The 24,093-nt window shown below is 45.1% G+C and overlaps 1 protein-coding gene across 1 annotated transcript in view; it reads right to left on the bottom strand.

Moving 5' to 3' along the window:
* tmprss6 (transmembrane serine protease 6) overlaps positions 1-6,815 on the bottom strand; it is a gene marked incomplete at both ends in the record, with an annotated part of 20,051 nt that extends 13,236 nt beyond the window's left edge. Inside the window, 7 exons of the mRNA XM_083635954.1 lie at positions 1-190; positions 1,644-1,685; positions 2,955-3,145; positions 3,259-3,326; positions 4,261-4,403; positions 4,863-4,983; positions 6,747-6,815. The exon at positions 1-190 is cut by the window's left edge and continues 18 nt beyond it. Of these exons, the coding sequence (XP_083492080.1) occupies positions 1-190; positions 1,644-1,685; positions 2,955-3,145; positions 3,259-3,326; positions 4,261-4,403; positions 4,863-4,983; positions 6,747-6,815 (824 nt within the window). The remainder of the gene's footprint in view (positions 191-1,643; positions 1,686-2,954; positions 3,146-3,258; positions 3,327-4,260; positions 4,404-4,862; positions 4,984-6,746) is intronic.
* Between the last annotated feature and the right edge of the window lie 17,278 nt (positions 6,816-24,093).

The raw sequence follows: 24,093 nt of genomic DNA, 5'->3' as shown, positions 1-24,093 counted from the left end.
TCGGAGGGGGAGAGCGAGTCGTACACCACCAGCCTGTCCCGGCACTCCGGCAGCAGCCACTCCATGTGGAGCTCCAGCCGGGAGGCGGGGGGCGCCTGCAGGTGCCACAGGCAGGAGGAGCGCTGTGTGTCCGGGCCGCGCAGAGCCACCGCACTGCCCATGGACACCACCCTCTGGTAGCGGTAGCAGTCTGGGTTGGGGACAGAGAAGGGAAGTTAGTTAGAGCTGAATTGTCCGAGTGTGTGTGTGTGTGTGTGTGTGTGATTTTTGCTGTCGTAAACTTTGACAGATTCCAGATTCAATCGTTTGTTGTTTTATAAGCCAAAGCTGGTAGGAGTTGGACAAAGGTGTCATCTTGCAGCCACAAGTGTTATTTTGCTGTGATTTTGTATTTGAAGGTTTTTTAAAGAGCGTGGTGCAGGCTTTTTTTATTTTTTTATTTACAGTTAGGACTCAAGATTCTTATGAAAATACTCCAAAAAACAAAAACAAAATTAAAACATGCCCCCAGGGCAGAAATATGGAGAAAAAGGTGGCATTATAATGCACAAGTTAAAAAAAAAGCCATCTGTGCAGATAACACCTGTGACGACACTTGGGCTACTGTACTAACTGTAATAATAATAATATACAGTCAATGTGTACAGCAGAAAACTTTCCAAAACACCAGACGTACGATAATTATCATATTTGTACGATAATTTACCACCAAAACCAATAGCATTTTGACCCTCTGGTACAATAATTCGACACTGCCCAGAATGCATTTCGGCATTGACGGGAGAAGAAGAAAACTCCGCTCCATTTCCCTCCCAAAGGCAACTGTTTACTTTCTGTTTAGTTTGGGCTCTATCTATGGTTAATATGGCACTTTATAGTTTCAGTAGTCAAACGTAACTAAGTAGTAAAACTAGTAATACTAGTTGACCCCCAATATGCAATCGTTTTTTCAAAATAACGCCTATTTGGAAATATAATTTTGGGACCGACCATCTCAGCTCGTGTAACCCGGCTGCAGAATGGTCTGAGGCGGATCATTTTATCATCGGAGACGGACGCAAGTGTCACTATTGCTGGAGCTCAAGAGGAGAGCAGTTTCAGCTACAGAGGGGATGAGTTTTAGCAGCGAGCGGCCTCTCGAGGGAACGGACAGACCGGGACAGACGTTCGGCGTATGGAGGTAATGATCCGAGGGAACATTTATTGATCATTGTGTATTAAAATCATCACAGGTGTTATTGTTAGATTTGCGGGTTTTTATGTGCGTGTGCCAGATGCTTAACAAAAACCAGTCTAGATACAGCTAGTATGTGTGGGGAAAAATAAAAAAACAAAAGAGAATCCTAATTGCTACATAAAAGTGGTGTCTAACCTGCATCATGCTCTTTAAGGCATTTGAAGTGCTATTTTCATTTTTAAATAAGCAATTAAAGAAAGAAGAGAAATACAGAATTAACAGATTTTCAAACTTATTGTCTTTACCGCCCCCTATCCCCCCCACCCCCACTGCTCCCATGACAGTACACCAGTACTGCAGCAGAGTGGCCCAATGAAATTAGAAACAACTGCATGTTAATTACAGATTAATCAAAAGTAGAGCAGAATTAAAATGATGAAAAAGCAGAGGAAATAAAATGTGGTACCAAATGAGGCTTTCAAAAGTTCGATAACTTTGGGGTCGGTTTCTGTAGGGAACAAAATAAACAGAAGTAAAATTAAAGAAAGCACATTTATTTAAAAAAAATACACTTTTTTGTTGCTTCTCCCTTGCGACTCTCTGGACTTGTGACTCCTCTTTTTTCTCACTCTCTCTCTCTCTCTTTGTTATGACCCTGGGTCATATGTTTATTAGCTCTATTTGCTACTTACCAATGATGATGTTGATTGGTAGAGTTCTTTCTCAGCACAACCCATGCTGTTCCTCACAGTAGCTCTGGATAGTTGAGCAAAAACGAATGCAAGGTCAATGAAGTGACGCTCCTGTATGTACAAGCTGACTGAGGCTCACTAAAATGTCATCCACACAGTGCGCACACACACACACACACACACACACACACACACACACACACACACACACACACACACACACACACACACACACACACACACACACACACACACACACACACAGTGCACACAAAGTGCATTTCAGTGACCTTCAGTCAGCTGGTACATACAGGAGCGTGACCCCATTGACCTTGCATTCATTTTTGCCCAACATTCCAGATTTATATCAGAGAGTTCCCCAAACTTTTGAGCAGCCAGTCAGATTGAAAAAGTAGCCGGCTCAGGTTTGTTCCAGTGGTCCTTTTCCCAATGAATAAACAATCCTCAAATGTGTATCCATGAGTGTGACAATTGAAATAATACAAATAAACATTCTTATAAAGGCCCAATGCTCAATTGAATTATAAATAAAACAATATAAAACACAAACATGCAATGTACAGTATATTTTTAGGAACAAAGAAAATAATAATAACTGTTTGTTTCCCACAGGATCTGGAGAGATTGTGGTGGGTGGACCTTGCTAGGACCCCTTTGGGGAAGTCCGGGGGGCCATGCCCCCTGTAAGAAAAATGTGTACATTTTAAATTAAAATGCATGAATCTGGTTCACTTTGAACAAATTTAAGAGGCTAGATGTATGAAGAAAACGCATCAAATTACACAGCCTCTTTTTACTGTGCTGTGGTTTTTACAATGATGAATTTAGCCATCATTAATAATAATAATAATCTATAAAGTAGCCGGTAGGCCAGAGGCCAGTAGGCGGCAAAATAGCCGGCTGCCGGGGCTTGGGGAACTCCCTGCTATATTATGAGGAACTGCGTGGATTGTGCAGAGAAAGAACTCTAGCAATCAATCCTTTAAAAAAAACTGTGAACTATCCCTTTAACATCTATCCTTTCCTCCTCAGTCTCCCCCTCCCTCCCCTCATCCCTCTCTCACCAGTGACGAACAGGGAGGGGATGTGCAGGACGTATCCATCGTAGCTGGCCGTCTCTCCCCCCTGCCCCCACAGCCTGTGAGCCTCCAGGCCGTCCTGCAGGCTCCTGGTCACCTTCTCCAGCGTGACTCTTCCAACATGGCTGCCCGGGATGGACAGCAGGATCCAGAAGTGAGCCACAACACTCCCCTGCCTACGGAAACAAGGAGGAGATTGTAATTTTGGTGACTCGCGTCTCGCCTTCTCCTCTCTTCTTTGCTAGCTATTATATGACGTTTTTAAGATGGTGACAACAGATCTACGCACCCAAAAGCAAAGACAGTGGTGGAGTTGAGGTATCGAGAGAGAGCTGACGACTCCATTATGTTCTTCACCTGAGAGACAGAGAGAGAACGTCATCGTCATCATCATCATCGTCATCATCATCATCATCATCATCATCATCATCATCAACTCACAGTGTCAACTTCATGATGCATGGAAGTATGGAAGGATCTAGTCTCCAAACGTCTGGGAATTTCACTGTCAGAAACTGTCTGTCCGAGCCCGGCGAGAACGGCCGGCAGCAGACACGCCTACATTTATTATTAGAATTTTATTTGGTAGCGGCAATGCCATTTATCATAGTCCTAACACAGAGCATGAAGCTGATATGCTCCAAACAAAATTTATAGCTGTTGTTTATTTTACAATAATGTTTCCTACCCGGAAGTGGTCCGCTTGCTACTGTGAGTCATCAGCAGGCTCTGTAACGTTAGCCTCGGGAGTCGGGCTTATCACTGGGGGAAAGACCTCTAGCCGCCGGATGAAACACGTCCTATTAACAGGTTATGTTTGTTTCTAAGTGATTAATATGTTTCTCCGCAAACGCGGCGATGTTTTGCGAGACATCGGTTCTGCATGAGCGTCACTGCCCCCAGAAAGCAGGCCCGCCCACAACACTCATGATTGGTTCTCCGATGCAAGGCTTCCAACAGCGCCACCTAACGTTATGCAAAGATTTAAATAGTAATATTCTCAGTCTTACAGGAGTGAAACGGATTAAGACTGAGGGCTGAGTCTAGGAAGGATCAAGCTATTTGTTTACATGGGGAGCCTGCGATATGTCTCAATGGCTATTGTGAGATTTACTAAACATCACGTCCAGGTACAGTTATAACAATTCCTTTGCCTGTTGCAAGGTGACATTCAAATTATATTTAAAATATATTCAAAACGTTTACTACTGTCTCATCTACTGTATTCCACTTGAGTCCAATCTATCCATATAGTGTTTCAGTATGAGCAGAGTTTCTGCTCCTGGCTGACCATGTTCTGTACCGCCTTGGCTTCTGTCCTGAACACCAGGCTGCTGTGAGAGGAGAGACCAGCAGAGAAGTTCCTGTTGAGGATGGACAGGTAGGCTGTGTACTGCTGCTGAACACGAGGCTCCAACACCCACACCCTGTACTCTGAGAGAGAGAGAGAGAGAGAGGGAGAGAGGGGGGGGGGGGGGGGGGAGAGCAATTTGAGTTGTAACAACAACTTTATTACACAATGTATGTACAATGTATGAACATCCAACCCCTCAGTCTGCAAAAGAAAAACAATGCAATCAAGACTGTCACACACAAACTAAAAACACTGCACAATGTTCTCCACACCTCATCTCAACTCCCTGGTAAAAATCTATAACTCTCCTCCCTTCAGACTGCACACAACTTCCTCAGAGAGACAGAGATAGATACATTCACCCCCTCTGACATTTCAGTTGTATAAAAACAAACACATGCATATGTCATACACTGTATGATGTATGCATTATGTATGTGACTCTTAGTGTGTGTGTGTGTGTGTGTGTGTGTGTGTGTGTGTGTGTGTCAGAGAGTGAGAGAGAGAGAGAGAGAGAGAGAGAGGTTTTGCCTGCTTACCCAGAAAGTACCAGGCCAGCGCAGCTCCCCCAGCGAGGATGATGATGATGACCATGGCGAGGAAGGCCAGGAGACACTTGCAGGTTCGAGTCCTCCTGGTGGGAGGAGCCACAGCTGCCCCCTGTGGACAACAGACAGACACTCACCCGTTTCCTGCTTCCAGTCCCTTATAGTTTCTAAAGCTGGATTCAAGGCGAGCTCTTCGCTGGCTCCTGTATGTACTGAAGTCTGCAATGTATACACCGGCCAAAAGTGCTAATATCTATTTCTTTGCATACACTTAATGAGAATACAATCCCCCTGTGCAAGGCGCCTGGATGTAACCTGACGCGCCACATGGTTTATCATGATCTTGTGAATCCAGCCTCAGGCAGGGTACGCCTGGATGGCTTCCAGCTGCCTCAGGCAGGGTACGCCTGGATGGCTTCCACGGGATTCATGTTTCATCACATAACGCTGTTAGGATCTTCAGCTTTCTGATCAGGCCCACCTGGTAATAAAAGTTCATACAAATGCAGAGCAGGAGGAAGTTCAACTGCACACTATAAAATAGGCATTGCTCTGACACTCTTTGCTGCAGCGATAACCCAGGAATCATTTAACGTTCTTGTCAGGGAAAACAACCGCACACATGAACAAAAATCGGTTATATTTATTCGTGCTCATGCGTATTATCAATTGCCAGCCTTCCCACTGCATCCCTGCAAGCAACTGATAATAAGGTCAAAGGTCAAAGCTAAATAGCCTATAGACTAGAGTGCCTAAGTCACGCTCGCTTCTCAGGAGATGAATCGCAAGTAACCATAAGACAGTTGAATTGGACAAATCAAATTGAATTGCTTGGTTTGTCCAAGCAAAACTCTATAAGGATTTTATTAAATGCCAATTGAGAAATTAATGGTAAATTCACTTCCTGAGGTACCACGTGGACCCAGGAGGGGGCGACACTCTATTCTTCTGTCATTGGGTCACCCTGCCTTTAAAGAATTTCTAACAACTAAAATAATTTCATTAGTCTGGGTCTCAATGCAGAGTTTTAGTGTCCATGAATGATATCTAAGCTGTTTCAGAGGCCTCCCCAATTAGCCTGATATCAGACTGAATTGTCAACTCCTTACACTCATTTCAAACTCAACTCTGTGGCGTGGGCGGATTTGAAGGTCTGGACCCCAACTCCCCACCCTGACAGGAATACATATTCTGCAGGAAACATATTTTTTTTGCATGACAATAAGTCAAGGATATTGAGTAGCAACTTCAGTCTAAAAATGTTAGTGTTGGCAGGCACATGAGCCAGTGTGGAGTAAACTGTGAATAAACATACATTTTGCACCTTAGACTCATGATCAAACAATGAAAACACTGTGGCTAAAAAGTGAAGACAGGTAGCCTACAATTTGAAAAAGTTAAGTCTAGCCTTTTGTTTCAGAAGTGTTTACTGTGTAAGTGTTTGCTCTCCCTATGGTGCAACTCACTGCACAAGAGACCAAGGGACGGCGCTCCACAGAGGCTAGGGTTAGGGTTAGAGAGGGATCATCTTAATTTAACCGTATGTTTTGACTGCAGGAGACTTGTGACATGATTCTTCTAAGCCCTTTTAGCCTGAGAGCCTTCAGTAGTTTGAATTCACTCAGACCCTTCACCCAGTGGAGTATATAATGTGAGACACCCAGCTTTATTTAGTTGAGCTTTCACTCGGTACCCGGGTCCACAGTCACGTTCTTCGATTATCTTGAGAGATCATTGTTTTATCATTTTCTATTTCAAACAGGTTTACATTAGGAGTTAAAAGCTGTCCTGTGGTGCAACTCAGTCTGAACTATAGTTTGAATCCACTCTGTAGGTGTATCTCTAAGCTATCGTTTCTGCATCAGCACTACTGACCCCATCGTCCAGCGGCGCGACCCCCAGGTCGCACGACCGCGACTTCTTAGAGCCGTGCCCGAGCGCCATAACGTCACTCCTCGTCCCTCATTCCTTAAGAGACCATCCGGGGGGAGGAGGAGACTCGTCGATGAAGAAGTTCCAGCTTATGTCAAGCGTCTCTGCTGAGTGTGTAAGCAGACATGTTGCTCAGCTCAGGCAGACAGACAGCGGCAGAGAACGGCTGCCTCTCTGTTTGTAAGTCCAAAGGTAAGAAAACGGTCAATATTTCCCAAAGCTCCTAATGCAGAGATAGATAGTGGAGTTACGTCTATGTCCCGGAATGGAATAAAACCAAAATAAATCCATAAAGCAGGCTAACGCATGGACTGAGGCCACTTCCCTCTTCTGATTTTGTTGCATGATCATAGACTACAGTATAGGCTGCAGGACATAATTGCATCTGTAAGGCATAAGCAGCAGCCAGGCAGGCAGGCAGGTAGGAGGCAGGTATGGTGACATCAGCAGCTGTCCACACCCAGCAACAGAGATGCTCCCACTCAGCTCCCTCCCATACAGGTCAATCCACTGGGAATAAAACAGGCTATCTACACAGGCTTATTCCACAGAGTCCCTTTCATTTTCCATGCAAACGTGGAGCACCATTGAGCAAAGCGACCCGGCACACTGACAAAGCCTGCAGGCATCAGTGTGTTATGGTGTATTACAGCCTCAACATTTCAATAGGATACACTAAGCTGTAATGACTGGCCTATAGAGGGCGATGTCATTTTAAATAAGGAGGATGGTGGGCAGGTGACTGATATTTTATTTTCACATTTATCTTAAAAACCGGATCTTTCTTACAGGATAGATCAAATGATCAAATACTTAAAATACTTGATCAACAAAATAAAATGGTACACAAATAGTTTTGTAGATTTTGTCTGTTATTCTTCCTTACATTGTTGCCTGTATTGATTATTGTATTCCGATCTTATTTTGACACTCCTCTGTTGTATGTAGTGTCTGTGATATATATACTCAAATTAATAACTCATGAACTCAAATCAACTCTCAATAACTGTCAAACTATTCATCCTTTATCTAGTTTGACAGTTATTGAGAGTTGATTTGAGTTAATGAGTTATTAATTTGAGTTAGTGTGGACCAGTGATGTCACTGGTCCACACTTTAACACTGAATAACTGTCAAATTAAATGACAGACTTCAAAACAGTTTACAGTTTTCTGATATACTACTGATGTTCTAATGATACAAAGCTGGTTGAAAATGGGCAGAGTGTTCCTTTAACATTAATCTGGATCTGCAGTGCCACATCAGACAGAGACATTCACCTTGTTGCCGCTGGCCCTTTAAGGCAGAGAGTACTGGACCTCGTGGGTTGCCGTAGTTTCATGTCAACAGTTCACAGCTTGTTAAGGGACTGGGAGAACAAGAAACTTTCCTTTCCAGTGAAAATTGTATCGCCAGAATTTACTAAAGTAGCACGCGTCAATTAACGTGCAAATGCCCAAAAATAAGGGCCAAACTTGCGGCAACGTGATGGACAAAAGAAGCGCAATTGTCTCCAGTAGAGCAGGAAATGTTGGTGCAGAGAGAAAAGCTCAAACAGCTGCTGGAAGAGATATTTTACCCACGCGTAAAAAGAAGGTCTCCACAGAGATGATATTACGCATGTGATGGAAATCTATTGATTATCAATCGCACAGGGTATGCGAGCGTGCAGGCAGTCTGCATACCTGTAGCCTATTCAGTGCACATTTTCTACTGTCAATGAATGAATGACACGTAAATGGTGTATTTTCATACCAGTTAAAACATGATTGCAAAAATGCAATCTAATGTGTTTATGATGTGTAGCTGCTGGTACTGCTGATAATGGAGACGGTGTCATCCCGAGTTTTGCAGCCCCGCCGAGAATTGCATCCCCACCACATTTTGGGGCTGTTTTAACAACAGGGATGCAAATCTCGGCAGGTACAAACCGCCGAGATTTGCCTCCCCCTCCATAAAGCCAGGAGAGATCCCCAGGCCTCGAGGTCACCTGTAGCCGGATTTTAAGCACCAAAGTCGGCCTCCATGAGCCAGAAGAGAGCCCCAAGCATGGAAGTCACCTCGATGCGGATTTTATGCAACAAAGTCGGTCTCCATGAGCCAGGACAGACCCCCTGGCCTGGAGATCACGTCTACCCAGACAATGATATCATTTGTAAACAGTTAAGTTTCCGTATAAATCATTACAATACGCTCCCGTGAGGTGGGGATGCATTTGGCGGCGGGGGTGCAAAACTCGGCATGACACCTGTCTAGTTGCCATTCTGTGCGCAAAATAAGTGTGGGGAAAAAGAGAGGAGAATCTCTGTTTATTGAATAAACTACAGCGCAGTGGGAGCCAGCTCTCCTAGGTTTTGGTTGGCTTTGATAGCTCATTTAGCTCAAATGCTAATGTAGTAATGTTGACAATGGAGTTCATAGGAGCGGCGCAAGGCTCTGGCATGGACTTCTAATGGGTAACTACTAGCTTTAACTGTTGTGTTTCTCTTTGTTATGGAGTCTTGTCAGTGATTTACATCTATAGAGCAGTGTAGCCTATGTCACGTTGGAAAATACGCACCAGTCTGTGTGTGTCTGACTAGGGGCAGTTGTTCATTCATTCATACTGTGAGCTGCTGTGCTTTTCTTGATGGCTATTTCTTGTTTTATCCTTATTGATATGTAAGCTGCTACCTTGTGTTGATTTGTTAGTGGCTGACAAATCCTAATTTCGGTGTTTTGTGTGTGTGTGTGTGTGTGTGTGTGTGTGTGTGTGTGTGTGTGTGAGCGAGACATAGAAATTCAATCAATAGACAATAACACTGGTGTGTTTAAAATGAGTTATTCCTCCAGATATGGCTAAAAAAGATCCAAACATGCAAAAAAAGGCACATTTTTCTTCGGCGGGGCCCTTGCGGGCGCCACCGGGGTCCGACCCCGATTTGTGGGAGTGGCTTACCGCCCCCCCTCCCAGAAAATTGTTCCAATGTCCCTGTAGTCAGTTACTCATTACATTATTAATATCTTACCTGAATGAGCTCAAATGGTGTTACACGATTATCAGTCTGAGTTTGAGGCACTTTCTCCGTGGCGAGCAGCCTCGCGTGGCCGCAACCCTTCTTAAGCACATGGGCTCTGCTCCTCCGGCAGCAACCGCGGGCCCGCTCTCAGGCCAACTTGGGGGCACTGTCTCGGGGGAGCACAGCCTCTCAATAACGCTAACATTACCCTCGGCAGGAACCACTTCGATCTGCATAGTTTAAATGAGTTTGCAGCTTATAGGGTTGATTCAAATACATTTTATTGATCTATTTACATCAGACGAAGCCTTGAGACAAACAAAACAAAGTCAGAAATACACGGCGCGTCTGCCCGTGTCTCTTTTCTGGGTATAGAGTCCTGCCTGGGGGACTTGAGACGGAGAAAAAAATCAAAGTGTGAGAAGATGGACATACAAGGTCCCCGCTAGCCAGCGACGTTATACGTTTCAATGGGTTATTCCTAATCAAAACTTTAAATTAAATGTGACATTCTATTAAAAATAAAACAGGAGATGTTTAGCTTATTCTTTAGACATTAGGCACTCTTTAGACATAGACGTATACAGCACATTTGGAATATGTGTCTCAATTGGGGGTTTTAGCGCAGTTTGCGTCACACAGCCTCTTGCCCGTTTGCAGTCAGGTATGTGCATTATAAACAAACCAACTAGCAAGAGATGCACGAAAGAAAAGCCCACATTTCTGGAAGGAGAAACACACCTACTTAAACCATTCTGAAAGACAAACAGACTTGAATATCAACAGGTCTTTCCAACTTGTGCTAACTACTGATCAAAAAGTCACCATCAAAAAATACCAAGGCACACTTTGCTTTGCAAAAGTTAAAAAGCCTTTAATAAATGGACTTAACGCCTACACATTTCAACTTACAGTCTTCTTGCTGTGCTGCGCGGAATTGACGCAGCTGGCAGTGTCTTTTGTAGCTCACCGGCATAGGTGTAGTCCCCGTAGAACGCGGGGGAATGCCGTTCCCATACTTCTCGAAGGGGTATTTTGTGTGTGTCACTGTGTGTGTGCATGTGGAGCCAATAAAACGAGTGAAACTGGGCAAAATTGTCGTTCGTCCTATATTTAAGGTGGGCTGAATGATTCACATGACTTATTTTGCCAATCCCTCGCCTACCTTTTGCTATCTTATCTTTTCTCTGCCTGCGATATCACATCGCTACTCAATAACTCTTCTCTCTCAATCCGCGGACATCTGAAACAACCGTTCTATCGCTAAACGTTAGCCTAGCCGCCTGCTAGGCTAACGTAAACAAGAGCTGCTAGCCACCAGCTAACAGCTAACGCTAAACTGTTTACAATGCCCTCGCTCTCCCCCCCGGATAATCACCATGCTACGGGACTATTCAATACGACTACGCTTAGTGGATCCGTGGAATCACGCTCATTTCCTTCGGATGATGAAGTTCTTTTCAAGCTGCTGCCTGATACTACTTCAACACCAGCTCCCTCAGTATCCCGGGTCCTCATCGCACAACAACTAGCCACAACATCCGAGCGACTGGTCCGGCGTCAACCTAGACTACCAGCCTCTGCTCCCAATGACCTCAGGTCCCCGGACTGGCCCGGACTGGTCCGGCGTCAACCTAGGCTACCAGCCTCTGCTCCCAAGGCCCCAGGTCCCCGGGCACCGCAACGGCGTGAGCTGCTTCTCGCCGCAGCATTACGACACGCTCCTGACATGGCTAACGCCAGCCATCCCCCTCCCGAATCGGGTAAGATCGATCCAATTCTTACTATCCACTCTCTCTTAGATATGATTAATCTATTAGAAAACCGTGTTTCCCAACTAGAGAACGATAAACGCCAGTCACCTAATGATAGTCTTGTTACACTTAACCAGACTGGCTTCCCTGATCATTTACAATGTACCTCAGTAGCTGATGTGTATTGTGAATTAAGCGAGGATGCTAGCTGCGGTCCAGCTGGTGCCCCCGTTAATGCTACTCCGCAGCACGAGCAGAACAACCCGGCCAATGTCTCGTTGGCCCCACAGTCTGTGGATGATGGGTTTACAGTTGTCTCACGCTGCCGTGGCGTTAAACGTGCACAGCCCGCCGCTGTGCAGCCCGTTTCCCAACAAACCACTTCGGTTGAGATCCGGAATAGATTCACGCCGCTTGCTAACTCTCCTGTTCAGCATGCTGCGTCGTCCGCTCCGCCCGACAATATTAAACCCTCTATTCTATTGATTGGAGACTCTATAACCCGCAATATCAAGCTTAACACACCAGCCGAGATAGTTTGTCTGCCCGGGGCCAGAGTACCCGACATTGAAGCTACTCTTAGGGTGCTAACAAACAGCCATAAACAAACAATTACCCAGGCTACCCATGATAACATCATACTACACGTTGGCACCAACAATGCCAGATTTAAACAATCGGAGATCACAAAGCACAGCATAACTAGGACCTGTGCTTTTGCTAGCAAGATGAGTCGGCATCCATTAATTGTCTCTGGTCCCCTCCCTGTCACACTTAACTCTGACATTTTTAGCAGGCTGTTTTGGCTCAACAACTGGCTGGCCAAACACTGTGCTGATAAGGGCTACCTATTCTTAGATAACTGGCCCTTTTTTAGAGGCATGACTGGCATGCTTAAGATGGATGGCATCCACCCTACCCCATTGGGTGCTAGCACCTTATCAAAAAACCTGGATAGTTGCCTACGGCAAACCCAGACTACTATCCTTGAATGACAGTTTCACCCACAACATGCAGGGCCACAGGCTGCTAGACAGCCTGTTAGTTCTACTTGTGCGGTTATGGAGTCTGCTAGTTCAATTAACTTAGTCTATCCAATACAGACTGTGCTCCGTCCGCGCCGCACTATTACTAGTAACCGACCCATAAACGCTCTGCAATATCCTAACCCAAACCTTATTGTTATTAATCCGACTGTTACCACCGCCGCTCCGTCTCCGTATTATACCACGATCTCTCAAATTAGCACAGTTTCTCTTCGTCGCTCCGTCCCCTCACGCCGCTCTCGTCCACCCCTCAAACCGTCAAACACCAACCTCATTGAGATTAAATCTACTCTTGGTATCGAATGCTCTAAATTAACTAATATTGATGATAAATCTATTCGATTTGGATTCATTAATATCAGATCAATCACCAATAAAGCCCTCCTCGTCAATGACTTAATCATTGAACATAATATTGACGTTATGGGATTATGCGAAACCTGGCTAAAACCGGACGTTGTTCTTCCACTCATTGAAGCCTCCCCCCCTAACTTTGACAATTCGCATGTTGCCAGAATGTCAAGAAATGGTGGGGGCCAGGGGCGGACTGGGATCATAATTCAGGCCGGGCATTTAGATACCAAGCAGGCCAGGCCGATACGGGCCGACGCACGTGCCGGCGTCCGAAGGGCGGCGGCGAAAAATTTGGGGCGTTTGAAGCTCAATTTGGGGCGTTTGAAGCCAGATTTGGGTCGTTTAAAGCCAGATTTGGGCCGTTTGAAGCCCAATTTGGGCCGTTTGAAGCCCAATTTGGGCCAAGTCCAATTTTACAATGAGATGCACCCACTTTAAACCTGAATAAAGTAAGAAAACCACTAGTAAACCAGTAGGCGGCGCCTGGCCTGCTGTTTAGTGAGTGGCCTGGCCTGGCCTGCACAAAAAAAAAAAAAAATTTTTTTTTTTTTTTTTTTTTTTTTTTTTTTGCCAGGCCATGCCAGGCCAGGCCACCGGGCATTTGCCCGACGTGCCCGATTATGCAGTCCGCCACTGGTGGGGGCGTTGGCCTAATTTATAACTCAAATCTAGGTCTTCTGCAGGATCAAAAGTATAAGCTCCTATCTTGTGAGATACTTACTATGAGACACTCTAATATAGCTGGCCTCGGAGCCTTCTACCTAGTTATGCTCTACCGCCCACCTGGGCCCTATTCATCTTTTCTTGATGAATTTTCCAATTTTCTCTCTGACCTCGTAACCCGCACGGATAATATCCTTATCATTGGCGATTTCAATATTCATGTTAACCGTAAAGCTGACCCACTCTGCAAAGCCTTTCTATCTTTAGTCGACACCCTTGGCTTTGCTCAGTTGGTTCATGAACAAACGCATTCTAACGGCAACACGCTTGATCTCGTCCTTGCTCGTGGGATTAACGTCTCAGATCTGTCAGTCATGATTTACCCTCCAGCACTGTCAGATCATTATCTCATTCAATTTAAAATAGACCTGCCCCTCCGGCAATCAAACCTAGCCGATACCTATACCGCCCGGCGTATCGATAGTTCTACTCCCACTGAACTCGCTGATTTGTTATCGGGGCCGCTTTCCTCTCTCCCAGAGCGGATCGACTCCATTAATGAATTCACAAATCAATTTAATTCAATCCTACTCGCCTCGCTTGATTCTATCGCACCTCTACGTACTAAAATCCGTCGCCCTAAAAAACCCTCGCCTTGGTATACTGACGATACACGCGCACAAAAACTAATATGCAGAAAACTAGAACGTAAATGGCGATCATCCAAGCTTGAAGTCTATCGACTAGCTTGGAGTGATAGCCTATTAAAATACAAATGTATGCTCTCCGCTGCAAGAGCCTCCTACCTATCAGATCTTATTAACACTAATAAAAATAATCCTAAATTTTTATTTGACACGGTCGCAAATCTTACTCGCAAACCATCCCCCAATACAAACTCTCCATTTACAGCTAATGACTTCCTTGACTTCTTTAACCGTAAAATTATCTGTATTAGAGATGAAATTAGCAACTCTCTATTACTCACAAAGGGTGCTAACCCCTTTCCTAGCCCTGTCCTTAGAACCTTAGACGAGAGTACTATACTCTCGAATTTTGAGACTATCTCCCTAAATGCACTTTCAAAAATTGTACTTTCATCTAAATCCACAACCTGTTTATTCGACCCTCTCCCTGCAAAGTTGATTAAGGAACTCCTTCCAATACTAGGCCCCCCCTTACTTAACATTATCAATAGCTCCCTCTCCTCTGGCATTGTCCCTGCCTCCTTCAAATCTGCTGTAATCAAACCTCTACTTAAAAAGCCAAACCTTGATTCTGAGGTTCTTAACAACTTCAGGCCAATCTCAAATCTCCCCTTCCTCTCTAAAGTTCTTGAAAAAGTAGTCTCAACACAATTAACTGACTACCTCTCGCATAATAAACTTCTCGATCCCTTTCAATCTGGTTTTAGATCACTCCATAGTACTGAAACTGCTCTTACAAAAGTAACCAATGACCTTCTCCTCGCGTCCGACTCTAATTTCTCCTCTCTTCTCATTTTATTAGACTTAAGCGCAGCCTTCGATACAATCGATCATAAGATCCTCCTAGACCGCTTATCTAACTACGTAGGTATCCGGGGCACTGCCCTATCCTGGCTAAAGTCATATTTGTCTGATAGGACACACTGTGTCTCATATAAAAATATTATGTTCACATTCTCCTCAGTGAAGTTTGGTGTACCGCAGGGATCAGTCCTGGGTCCCTTACTCTTTGGAGTTTACTTACTGCCTCTTGGCGAAATTTTCCGTAGATATGGCATTAACTTCCACTGTTATGCCGACGATACCCAAATTTATATACCAATTAGACCAGACGATCGCTCTAAACTCGCTAATCTTGAATCCTGCTTAATCGCTGTTACAGATTGGATGTCAAATAATTTCTTACGACTAAACGCCAACAAAACTGAACTACTAGTTGTTGGCCCAAAAACCCAACTTCCATTTCTCACTGATCTTAGTCTGAACATTGAGAACTGCGTAATTACTCCAAACTCAAAGGTGAAAAACCTAGGTGTTACCTTTGATCCTACTCTGTCATTCGATGCTCACATTAAGGACATCACTAAAATAGCTTTCTTTCATCTTCGCAATATCTCAAAGATCCGTCCCTTGCTAAATGCAACGGATGCCGAAACCTTAATACACGCCTTTGTTTCATCTAGACTCGATTACTGTAATGTCCTATTCTCTGGCCTTCCACTTTGTAGCACAAATAAATTACAACTCGTGCAAAACGCCGCTGCTAGAATTCTAACTAGAACTAAGAAGTTTGATCATATAACTCCGGTCTTAATCTCCCTCCACTGGCTCCCAATTCAGGCCAGATCAGACTTTAAGGTGCTTCTGTTAACCTATAAATCTTTGCACGGGCTCGCACCTCCGTACTTATCTGAGCTAATCATTCCTTATGTTCCCACGCGTACTCTCCGCTCACAGGACGGTAATTATCTTACCGTCCCTAAAATTAAGAAAAAATCAGCAGGTAGCAGAGCATTTTCTTACCGTGCTCCATATCTCTGGAACCAGCTTCCTCTGTCAGTTAGGGAAGCTGGCTCCATTGAAATCTTCAAAACTAGACTCAAAACCCATTTATTCTCCCAATCATTTGGTTGTGCTTGATGGTTATGTTTGATGATGTCATTCTCTAGAAATATTTATTAGCTCTTGAGTACATACAATCCTGAATTGCTGAGCGGGCTGTCTCAAGCCAGCAATATCAGTATAAACTTAGACTTGACCTAATTTAAATAATATGGCATCAGTCGACCCAGTAGCCTAGATAGAAAATCAAATAGTTGGTGAATAAACTTAGTCCTGAACTGCTGAGCGGGCTATCTCAAGCCAGCAGTATCAGTATAAATTTAGACTGGACCTAATTTAATAATATGGCATCAGCCGATCCAGTAGCTCAGATATAAAATCAAATAGCTGGTGAATAAACTTAGTCCTGAACTGCTGAGCGGGCTATCTCAAGCCAGCAGTATCAGTATAAACTTAGACTTGACCTAATTTAATTTAATAATATGGCATCAGCCGATCCAATAGCTCAGATATAAATTCAAATAGCTGGTGAATAAACTTAGTCCTGAACTGCTGAGCGGGCTATCACAAGCCAGCAGTATCAATATAAACTTAGACTTGACCTAATTTAATAATATGGCATCAGCCGATCCAGTAGCTCGGTTATAATATCAAATAGCTGATGAATAAACTTAGTCCTGAACTGCTGAGCGGGCTATCTCAAGCCAGCAGTATCAGTATAAACTTAGACTTGACCTAATTTAATAATATGGCATCAGCCGACCCAGTAGCTCAGATATAAAATCAAATAGCTGGTGAATAAACTTAGTCCTGAACTGCTGAGCGGGCTATCTCAAGCCAGCAGTATCAGTATAAATTTAGACCTAGACTACCTAGACCTGAATTAGCAGTATAATATTAGTCATCCTAAATAATCCTAAAATAATTTTGATTTGACCTAATTTTATTGTTGTCTATAGAGTTAGTTCCACCTCTGCGCAGATTCCCCCGCTCTCTTCTCTCTCTCCCCCTCAGGTGTCCTTCATTGGCCTGACGTACACCCTACCGCTGCAGCCCTAGGTCCGGCCGTCATCACCCTAGCCACCTGTCGTCACTCTAGGCCATCTACCCACTACTCCTTCTACTGTCTGACACCCCGGGCTCATCACCATCACCGACCCCTATCCTCATCATCCTGGTCACCTGCTTGCCTAAGGGAAGGGGGGGGCGCCCCCCCAGCCCCCCCCCCCACCGCCTCATCATCACCTCCAACTCCTATCCTCCCCTCCTCTTAATCATCACCTCCGACTCCTATCCTCCCCTCCCCTCCTCTTAATCCATGTCACCAACGCGGACTCATGGATTCCTCAGATCATCCTCATGGAACTCCCAATCTTGTTACCCCTTTTTGTCACCTAGCTAATTAACTAGTATTCTCTAAACCTACGAACACTTAAAGACTGCATTTTCTATTTCTTTTTGGACTCTACTTTTTAGATTTTCAACTCCCTTCCCTGATCTTAGGATCATTTAAAAATTTCATTTTTATATCCCTTCTGTTGGACTCTTTTTTACATTTTCAATTTTCTGTTCTCTTGTACATTTTATTTCCATAATAAACCATTCACAGAGTTTCATTATCGGAAACTCTGTGCATGGTTTAGCCCGGCATCTCTCGGCCTGTCTCGGAGGGGAGTCCCCAGATGGGGGTCCGCTGCTGTGGCCTGGGTGGGCCCGTCCCCCGCGTGGCCTGCTCTCACGCTCTCAGTCACTATGCTGGTGGCTGGGGGCTGGGGGGGCGGGTCGCGTGGGGGCTGGGTCCGTCCGGGCCGCAGCAATTGGCCCCTAGCACAACGACCTCACAAGGTTCCTCCTCAGCCAAGTCACTGGGGCAATCCATGCGGCGATCCATATGGTGGAAAGGTTTTCTTGCGTTCACTGGGGGTGAGGGGGTGCCGCTGTGTCCCGGCCTGGCCTTCCCTCCCACGCCCTATGTGGGCGGGGGCCGGGTCGGGGGGCATCGGTGCTCTTCATCACTGGTCGAGGGCTGCCGGTTGGTTTAGAACAGCTTAGGTAGGCGATAGATTAGCTACAGCCTAAGGCTGACCTGTTAGTGTTCAGGCTAAAATCAGACTAGAGCAGGGTAGGATAGGCCAGATTAGGCTGTAGATTAGCTAGATACTATGTCCCAGTTAGCTCTGGTTAATGCTTAGAGTAGTCAGTTGTCTGATCTTCTCCCCCCCCCCTCTCTTTCCCCCTTCCCCCGCTTCTTCCCTTCTTCCCCCTTCTTGTTCTCCTCTCTTTCCATGCTCTTTCCTCCCCCACTCTCTTTCCATGCTCTTTCCTCCCCCACATCCCACCGCCCCCCCTCCCTTCTCCTGCTCTCTCCTCATTCTCCCCCCCTCTGCTCCTTTTCCTCTTCTCCCCTATTTTCCTGAATCCCTGCCACTTCCTGCTCTCCCTTCTCTCACATTCCCCCTGCTCTCCTTCCCCTGCACCCTCCCACCTCTCCTTCTCTGCCTCTCTGTCCTCCCCCCTCTCTCACATTCCCCCTGCTCTCCTTCCCCACCTCTCCTTCTCTGTTCTCTCCTCCTCCACATTTCCCATTTTCCCCCCACCCTCGCCCTAATCCGGGCCCGTATCCTACTCCCTCCCTCCACCCTAGACCCTACCTCTACTCTCTGTCCTCCCCCCTCTCTCACATTCCCCCTGCTCTCCTTCCCCTGCACCCTCCCACCTCCCCTTCTCTGTTCTCTCCTCCTCCACATTTCCCATTTTCTCCCCACCCCCGCCCTAATCCGGGCCCGTATCCTACTCCCTCCCTCCACCCTAGACCCTACCTCTACTCTACCTCCCCTGTACCCTTCCACCTCTCCTTCTCTGTTCTCTCCTCCTCTCTGTCCTCTCCCCTCTCTCACATTCCCACTGCTCTCCTTCCCCTGCGCCCTCCCACCTCTCCTTCTCTGTTCTCTCCTCCTCTCTGCCCTCTCCTCCCTCTCACATTCCCCCTGCTCTCCCTCCCCTGCACCCTCTCCTTCTCTGTTCTCTCCTCCTCCACATTTCCCATTTCTCCCCACCCTCGCCCTAATCCGGGCCCGTATCCTACTCCCTCCCCTCCCCCAACCCTAGACCCTACCCCTACCCTGGCTCTCCCTCCCCTGCACCCTCATCTCTCCTCCTCTGTTCTCTCCTCCTCCACATTTCCTATTTTCTCCCCACCTCCCCCCTCCCCTCCCTCCTCCCTCTCCCTCCCTCCTCCACTCTCCTGCTTTCTTCAAATGTTCAAATGTTATCTTTATTCTGTATATTCTTGTTACTGTGTGTTAGCTAGAATCAGCTAGACATACTTTCTGTGAAGCCCTCTGAGACATGCTTGTGAATTAGGGCTATATAAATAAACTTGACTTGACTTGACTTGACTTCACATGGCATCAACTCGCAGCTTGAAGGAAGAAGGATATATTCCACCTTAACTATATTTAAGGTGGGCTGAATGATTCACACGGCATCAACTCGTGGCTTTCTGAAGAAGGTCATGTGAGACCGAAACGTCAAGAAATAAATCTATCCGTCTGGGAGACATCTTGTTCAGCAGAGTGCGGACTCTACTCTTTTTCTACATTGTTTGACCCCTTGTCCTGCACCTGCAATTTTGACTGGATGTGCGCGCTCTACTCTCTTTTGTACTTTGAAGGAAGAAGGAAACATTCCACCTTAACTATATTTAACACTTTGAGTGCCACGGCCCTTGGGCAAAAGGTTGCTTGCTGTGCCACATAGGCCGCAATGCATTTTAAAACAGTCATATAATTTTTTTAATAATTACTATGTAAACACTGAACACGCACAAATAACGATGAGACTCTCTTCTATCACCTGCAAAAAAAAGTTTATTGATCCCATTTTCCGTTCTTTAGTTATGAGCCGGAGAAGATAGCTTGATTGAAGCAAAAACATCCCTTTTTTTCTACGAGCTGAGATAATGAGCCTTTTGTGAAATTAAACATTTCAAGCACATCACTGACTCTGAAGCTAATTTTCTGATGTCTGGGTCTGTCTGGGTGAAGTGTATGCTGCTCTGCTGCTCTGCGTGCTCCCCCCCCCCCCCCCCTCAACTGCACATGCCTCCTGGGTGTGTCTTATGTGTCTGGTGGCTCTCAGTCTCTGCTGAGTTTGCTGCGCACACACAGTGAATGGTGCGCGACATTCAGCTTTTTGGTTCCGCGTGTGTTTGTCACGGGCTGGCATGCTTCCAGTTCGGAATAATAAGGCTGATTATGTGAATGTGCTGTTGCAGCGTACATGGAGGTGCTCAGTTGTGACAGCGGATGCTGCTGCTGGGGGCACAGCTGGCGTTGTGCTCGTTTATGGAGGCACGTCGATGCATACGGACGGATGCGATGCGATTTCCTCATTTTCCCCAGTGACTATTTCTGTGTGTTTGGCTCCTTTTTCTCTGATCAGGAGAGTGCTGTCGCCACCTAATGGGTTTGTAAAATAGGTTATCGACCTCCAATAGCTACAACATTGTTAGAGGCGACGTAAGAAGCTTAGATCGACACCCCCCCGTCAAAAAAACAATTTGGAGTTATGACGCCATTTGGCGTCGCTGGCACTGTACGGTAAATTTCTAATGACGCCATATGGCGTCGCTGGCACTGAACGTGTTAAGGTGGGTTGAATGATTCACATGGCATCAACTAGTGGCTTGAAGGAAGAAGGAAACATTCCACCTTAACTAGCTGGCTTTTTCAGCATCCAAATATGTTTTTTTTCTCCCAGTACCTCACTATAACAAGTAAAGATGAAAAGGCAGCCAAAAATCCTTTCATTTTTCGGACCAGCTGCTAAAAAGGTACGTTTACAATCATGAAGAAACAATGTTAAAAGTGTGTTTCTTTTCAACACGGTTGCATCAAAAGTTAGCGTTAATCACCCCATTGCAATTTGCATCGCTAGAATTCACCACAAAATGGGAGTTACTTACTAAAAATGCAGGCCGCGGTGCCAAATGATGATCAATGCCTTGTGCAACGTGTGTGATGCTTGAGACTCGTTGAGAGATTGTTTAGCTGTTTGTGTTGATAACTGACTGCTGAGTCTGCTCTGCTGTGCCCATATACGTCTTTTTACCACGTGCGCATAGCATACGCTGGTCAACTCGCCAGAACTTCAGTGAGGATCATGGGATCACTCGTCAGTCAGAGAACGGTAAGGACGCTTTTCACTCTCGGGGACGCTGGATGACTTTCACTCTCGTTTACCGAAGGGGGTGGCGTGTTTCAATACGCCTGGCTGACCCCGCCCGCTTGGGACGCTGCCTTCATTTCGACTCACACACACGTGGGAGGAGACATTTGGGGGGACGGCGTTGCAGACAGGGCCCAGACCTGGCCCAGACTCACCGCTCTCCAGTTTTTAGCCCGCTGCCATTTATCAGCACCGCCGACCAAAAGCCAGTCAGAAGAGCGGTATGCGCGATATGGAACACAAATGTAGAACGGGTCCAGTCATTTGCCGCGACACCGGTCCTTCTCTCATGGGCGAGGTGTACACACGTTGCTTAACGTTCACAGCGTGCATCATCTAATCATTCGCGCACATCAAAGCAAACTACTTCCACATTTCGCTTCGTGCATTTGCTTTCTCTACATACATACAAGCGTTGGGCAGCTTGCAAGCCACTGCCATTCTCGCTGTGTCTGTCCTGTGTGGCTGCTGCGAAGTGCGGAGGACTGGCCTCTCTCGAGCAGAGAGGGGAGGGGGGAAATCGGCTGTGTTTATTATGCTGGCTTGACGCTGCTCTTAAAGGCCGGCTTTACCGTGGGGAATATGAATATATATTAATTCTTAAAAAATCTTAAATTTCGAATCCGTTGAAATTTTTGAAATTGCTTGTTCACAGCCAGAGAAAAAAATAAATTAAAAAAAAAAAAAAAAAAAAAAAAAAAAAAAAAATTGGGCCAGGTGACGCGTTTCGCGTCGAAACGCGTCACCTGGCCCATTTTTTTTTTTTTTTTTTTTTTTTTTTTTTTTTTTCCTCTGGCTGTGAACAAGCAATTTCAAAAATTTCAACGGATTCGAAATTTAAGATTTTTTAAGAATTAATATATATTCATATTCCCCACGGTAAAGCCGGCCTTTAAGTCAAACGAGTGTGATTTATTGTGTGACAAGCGAACTTATTTCACCATGGAGTTTTGCCGACCCCCAAAATAAGCTCCCCCCTCCCCCCGCCCCCCAACATACAGGCAATTTCGCTGCTATATTCCCACTTGCGAGCGCCCAGGTGTGAAGGGAAATTCCGGGAAATGTCCGATATTGACTTACAGGTAATTTTCCGGTACGCATGTGGGAAAACGGCTTTAGTCATCTCTCTGTCCCAGTTTAATGTGTGTAACGCGACGGTTTTAGGGGTAGTCCTTCTTAGTAGCCTATCTACCATTAGTTGCTGTGGACTGTATTATTGCATGCTTTGAGTGCTGCCATTTTTACAAACTATAATAGCTGCCCCCTCTATTTATCTCTCATTCATGCTATAAAGCCCTAAAAATAATATTAATGGTATTGGTGATCAGAAATGCATGCAACATATTGGGTACCTGTCATCATCATTGGAGGGGGACACTCTCACTCACTCTCTTCAATTCAATTCAAAGGGGCTTTATTGGCATGACAAATATACGTATACATTGCCAAAGCAAGTGTAAAATGAAAACTTAAAAGCACAAATGTGCGTACAGTTAAAGATAGGAGAATAAAGAAGTGTAACATTGCACTCAAATATAATATACATAAGTTAGCTTAAGAGTATGCTTACAATTACATATATACTAAGGAGGTGTGTAAACACAAACAGCTGTACATAAGAGTATAAACATTAACTTAAAAGGTGCAAAGAGAAAATTGTGCTTGATGGTTGTTGAACGAAATATATACAAGTAAGGCTATAAATCAGACCTGGGCAACTGGCGGCCCGCGGGCCACATGCGGCCCACGAGCGCCACCTGTGTGGCCCGTGCTGGAATAAAAAAAAAAAAAAAAAAAAATATATATATATATTTTACAGTGCACCTGAACGCAACATGCAAGATACCGCTGAATAAGTGTCCAAGTGTCATTCTGGCCAATATTCCACTTCTGTTATAACATTACAGTCTGGAATATGGAATATCTTTCAAAAATCTTTATGACTAAAAGGATATCATGTGTAAGAAATGACTGTTCTACATTGAAGTAAAAATGTAAATAATTAACTTGTTGGTTTTGGATTTTTTTTTAGCTTCAAGGGTGCATTTTTGGTCGTATGACCCTCAACACAGGCTTTGAGAATCCCCGGCCACTTACTGATACTTAGCTTAAATTAACCCACTCATATTCTGGTTTATTTCAAGAAAAAGATTTTGGCTAGTGGAAATTCTAATTGGCTGGTAACTTTAAAATCTAGCAGCCATATTGGCAGGTGGTCAAAAAAGTTAATTTCAAGCCCTGCAGGGAGAGCAGGTGGTGATATAGGAGTGAGTGAGAAAAGGATCAAATATTGGTGTTTAAGACTGAATGATGACATCACAACTGTTAATTTAAAATTAGTTATTCCTCTAAACCTGACTTCAAAAGCCCCCCAAAAAATTTGCGCCGGCGCCGTCTGGCCCTTTGATAGCGAGGACATGTTTTTGTGGTCCTCTCTATCATCAAAGTTCCTGGGTTACGGCATGACAATATTTGTTCGGCCCCCGGCAACAATCTGGGTTTCTCATGTGGCCCCCCATAAAAAATAATTGCCCACCCCTGGTATAAATGAATGAAAATACAAAGCAGACAAATGTGGACACTGTAGTTAAAAATTATATAGACAAATGCAAATAACCTTGGAACTTGTGTAAACACTGATTTTTTCTGATTACTTATTTACTTATTCTTATTACTTATTTCTCTCTCTCTCTCTC

This window comes from Poromitra crassiceps, assembly GCF_964638095.1.
Source record: "Poromitra crassiceps genome assembly, chromosome: 4".
Classification (NCBI taxonomy): Eukaryota; Metazoa; Chordata; class Actinopteri; order Beryciformes; family Melamphaidae; genus Poromitra; species Poromitra crassiceps.
Note: the sequence above shows the minus strand (reverse complement) of the source record. Positions and strands in the feature narration are given on the sequence as shown.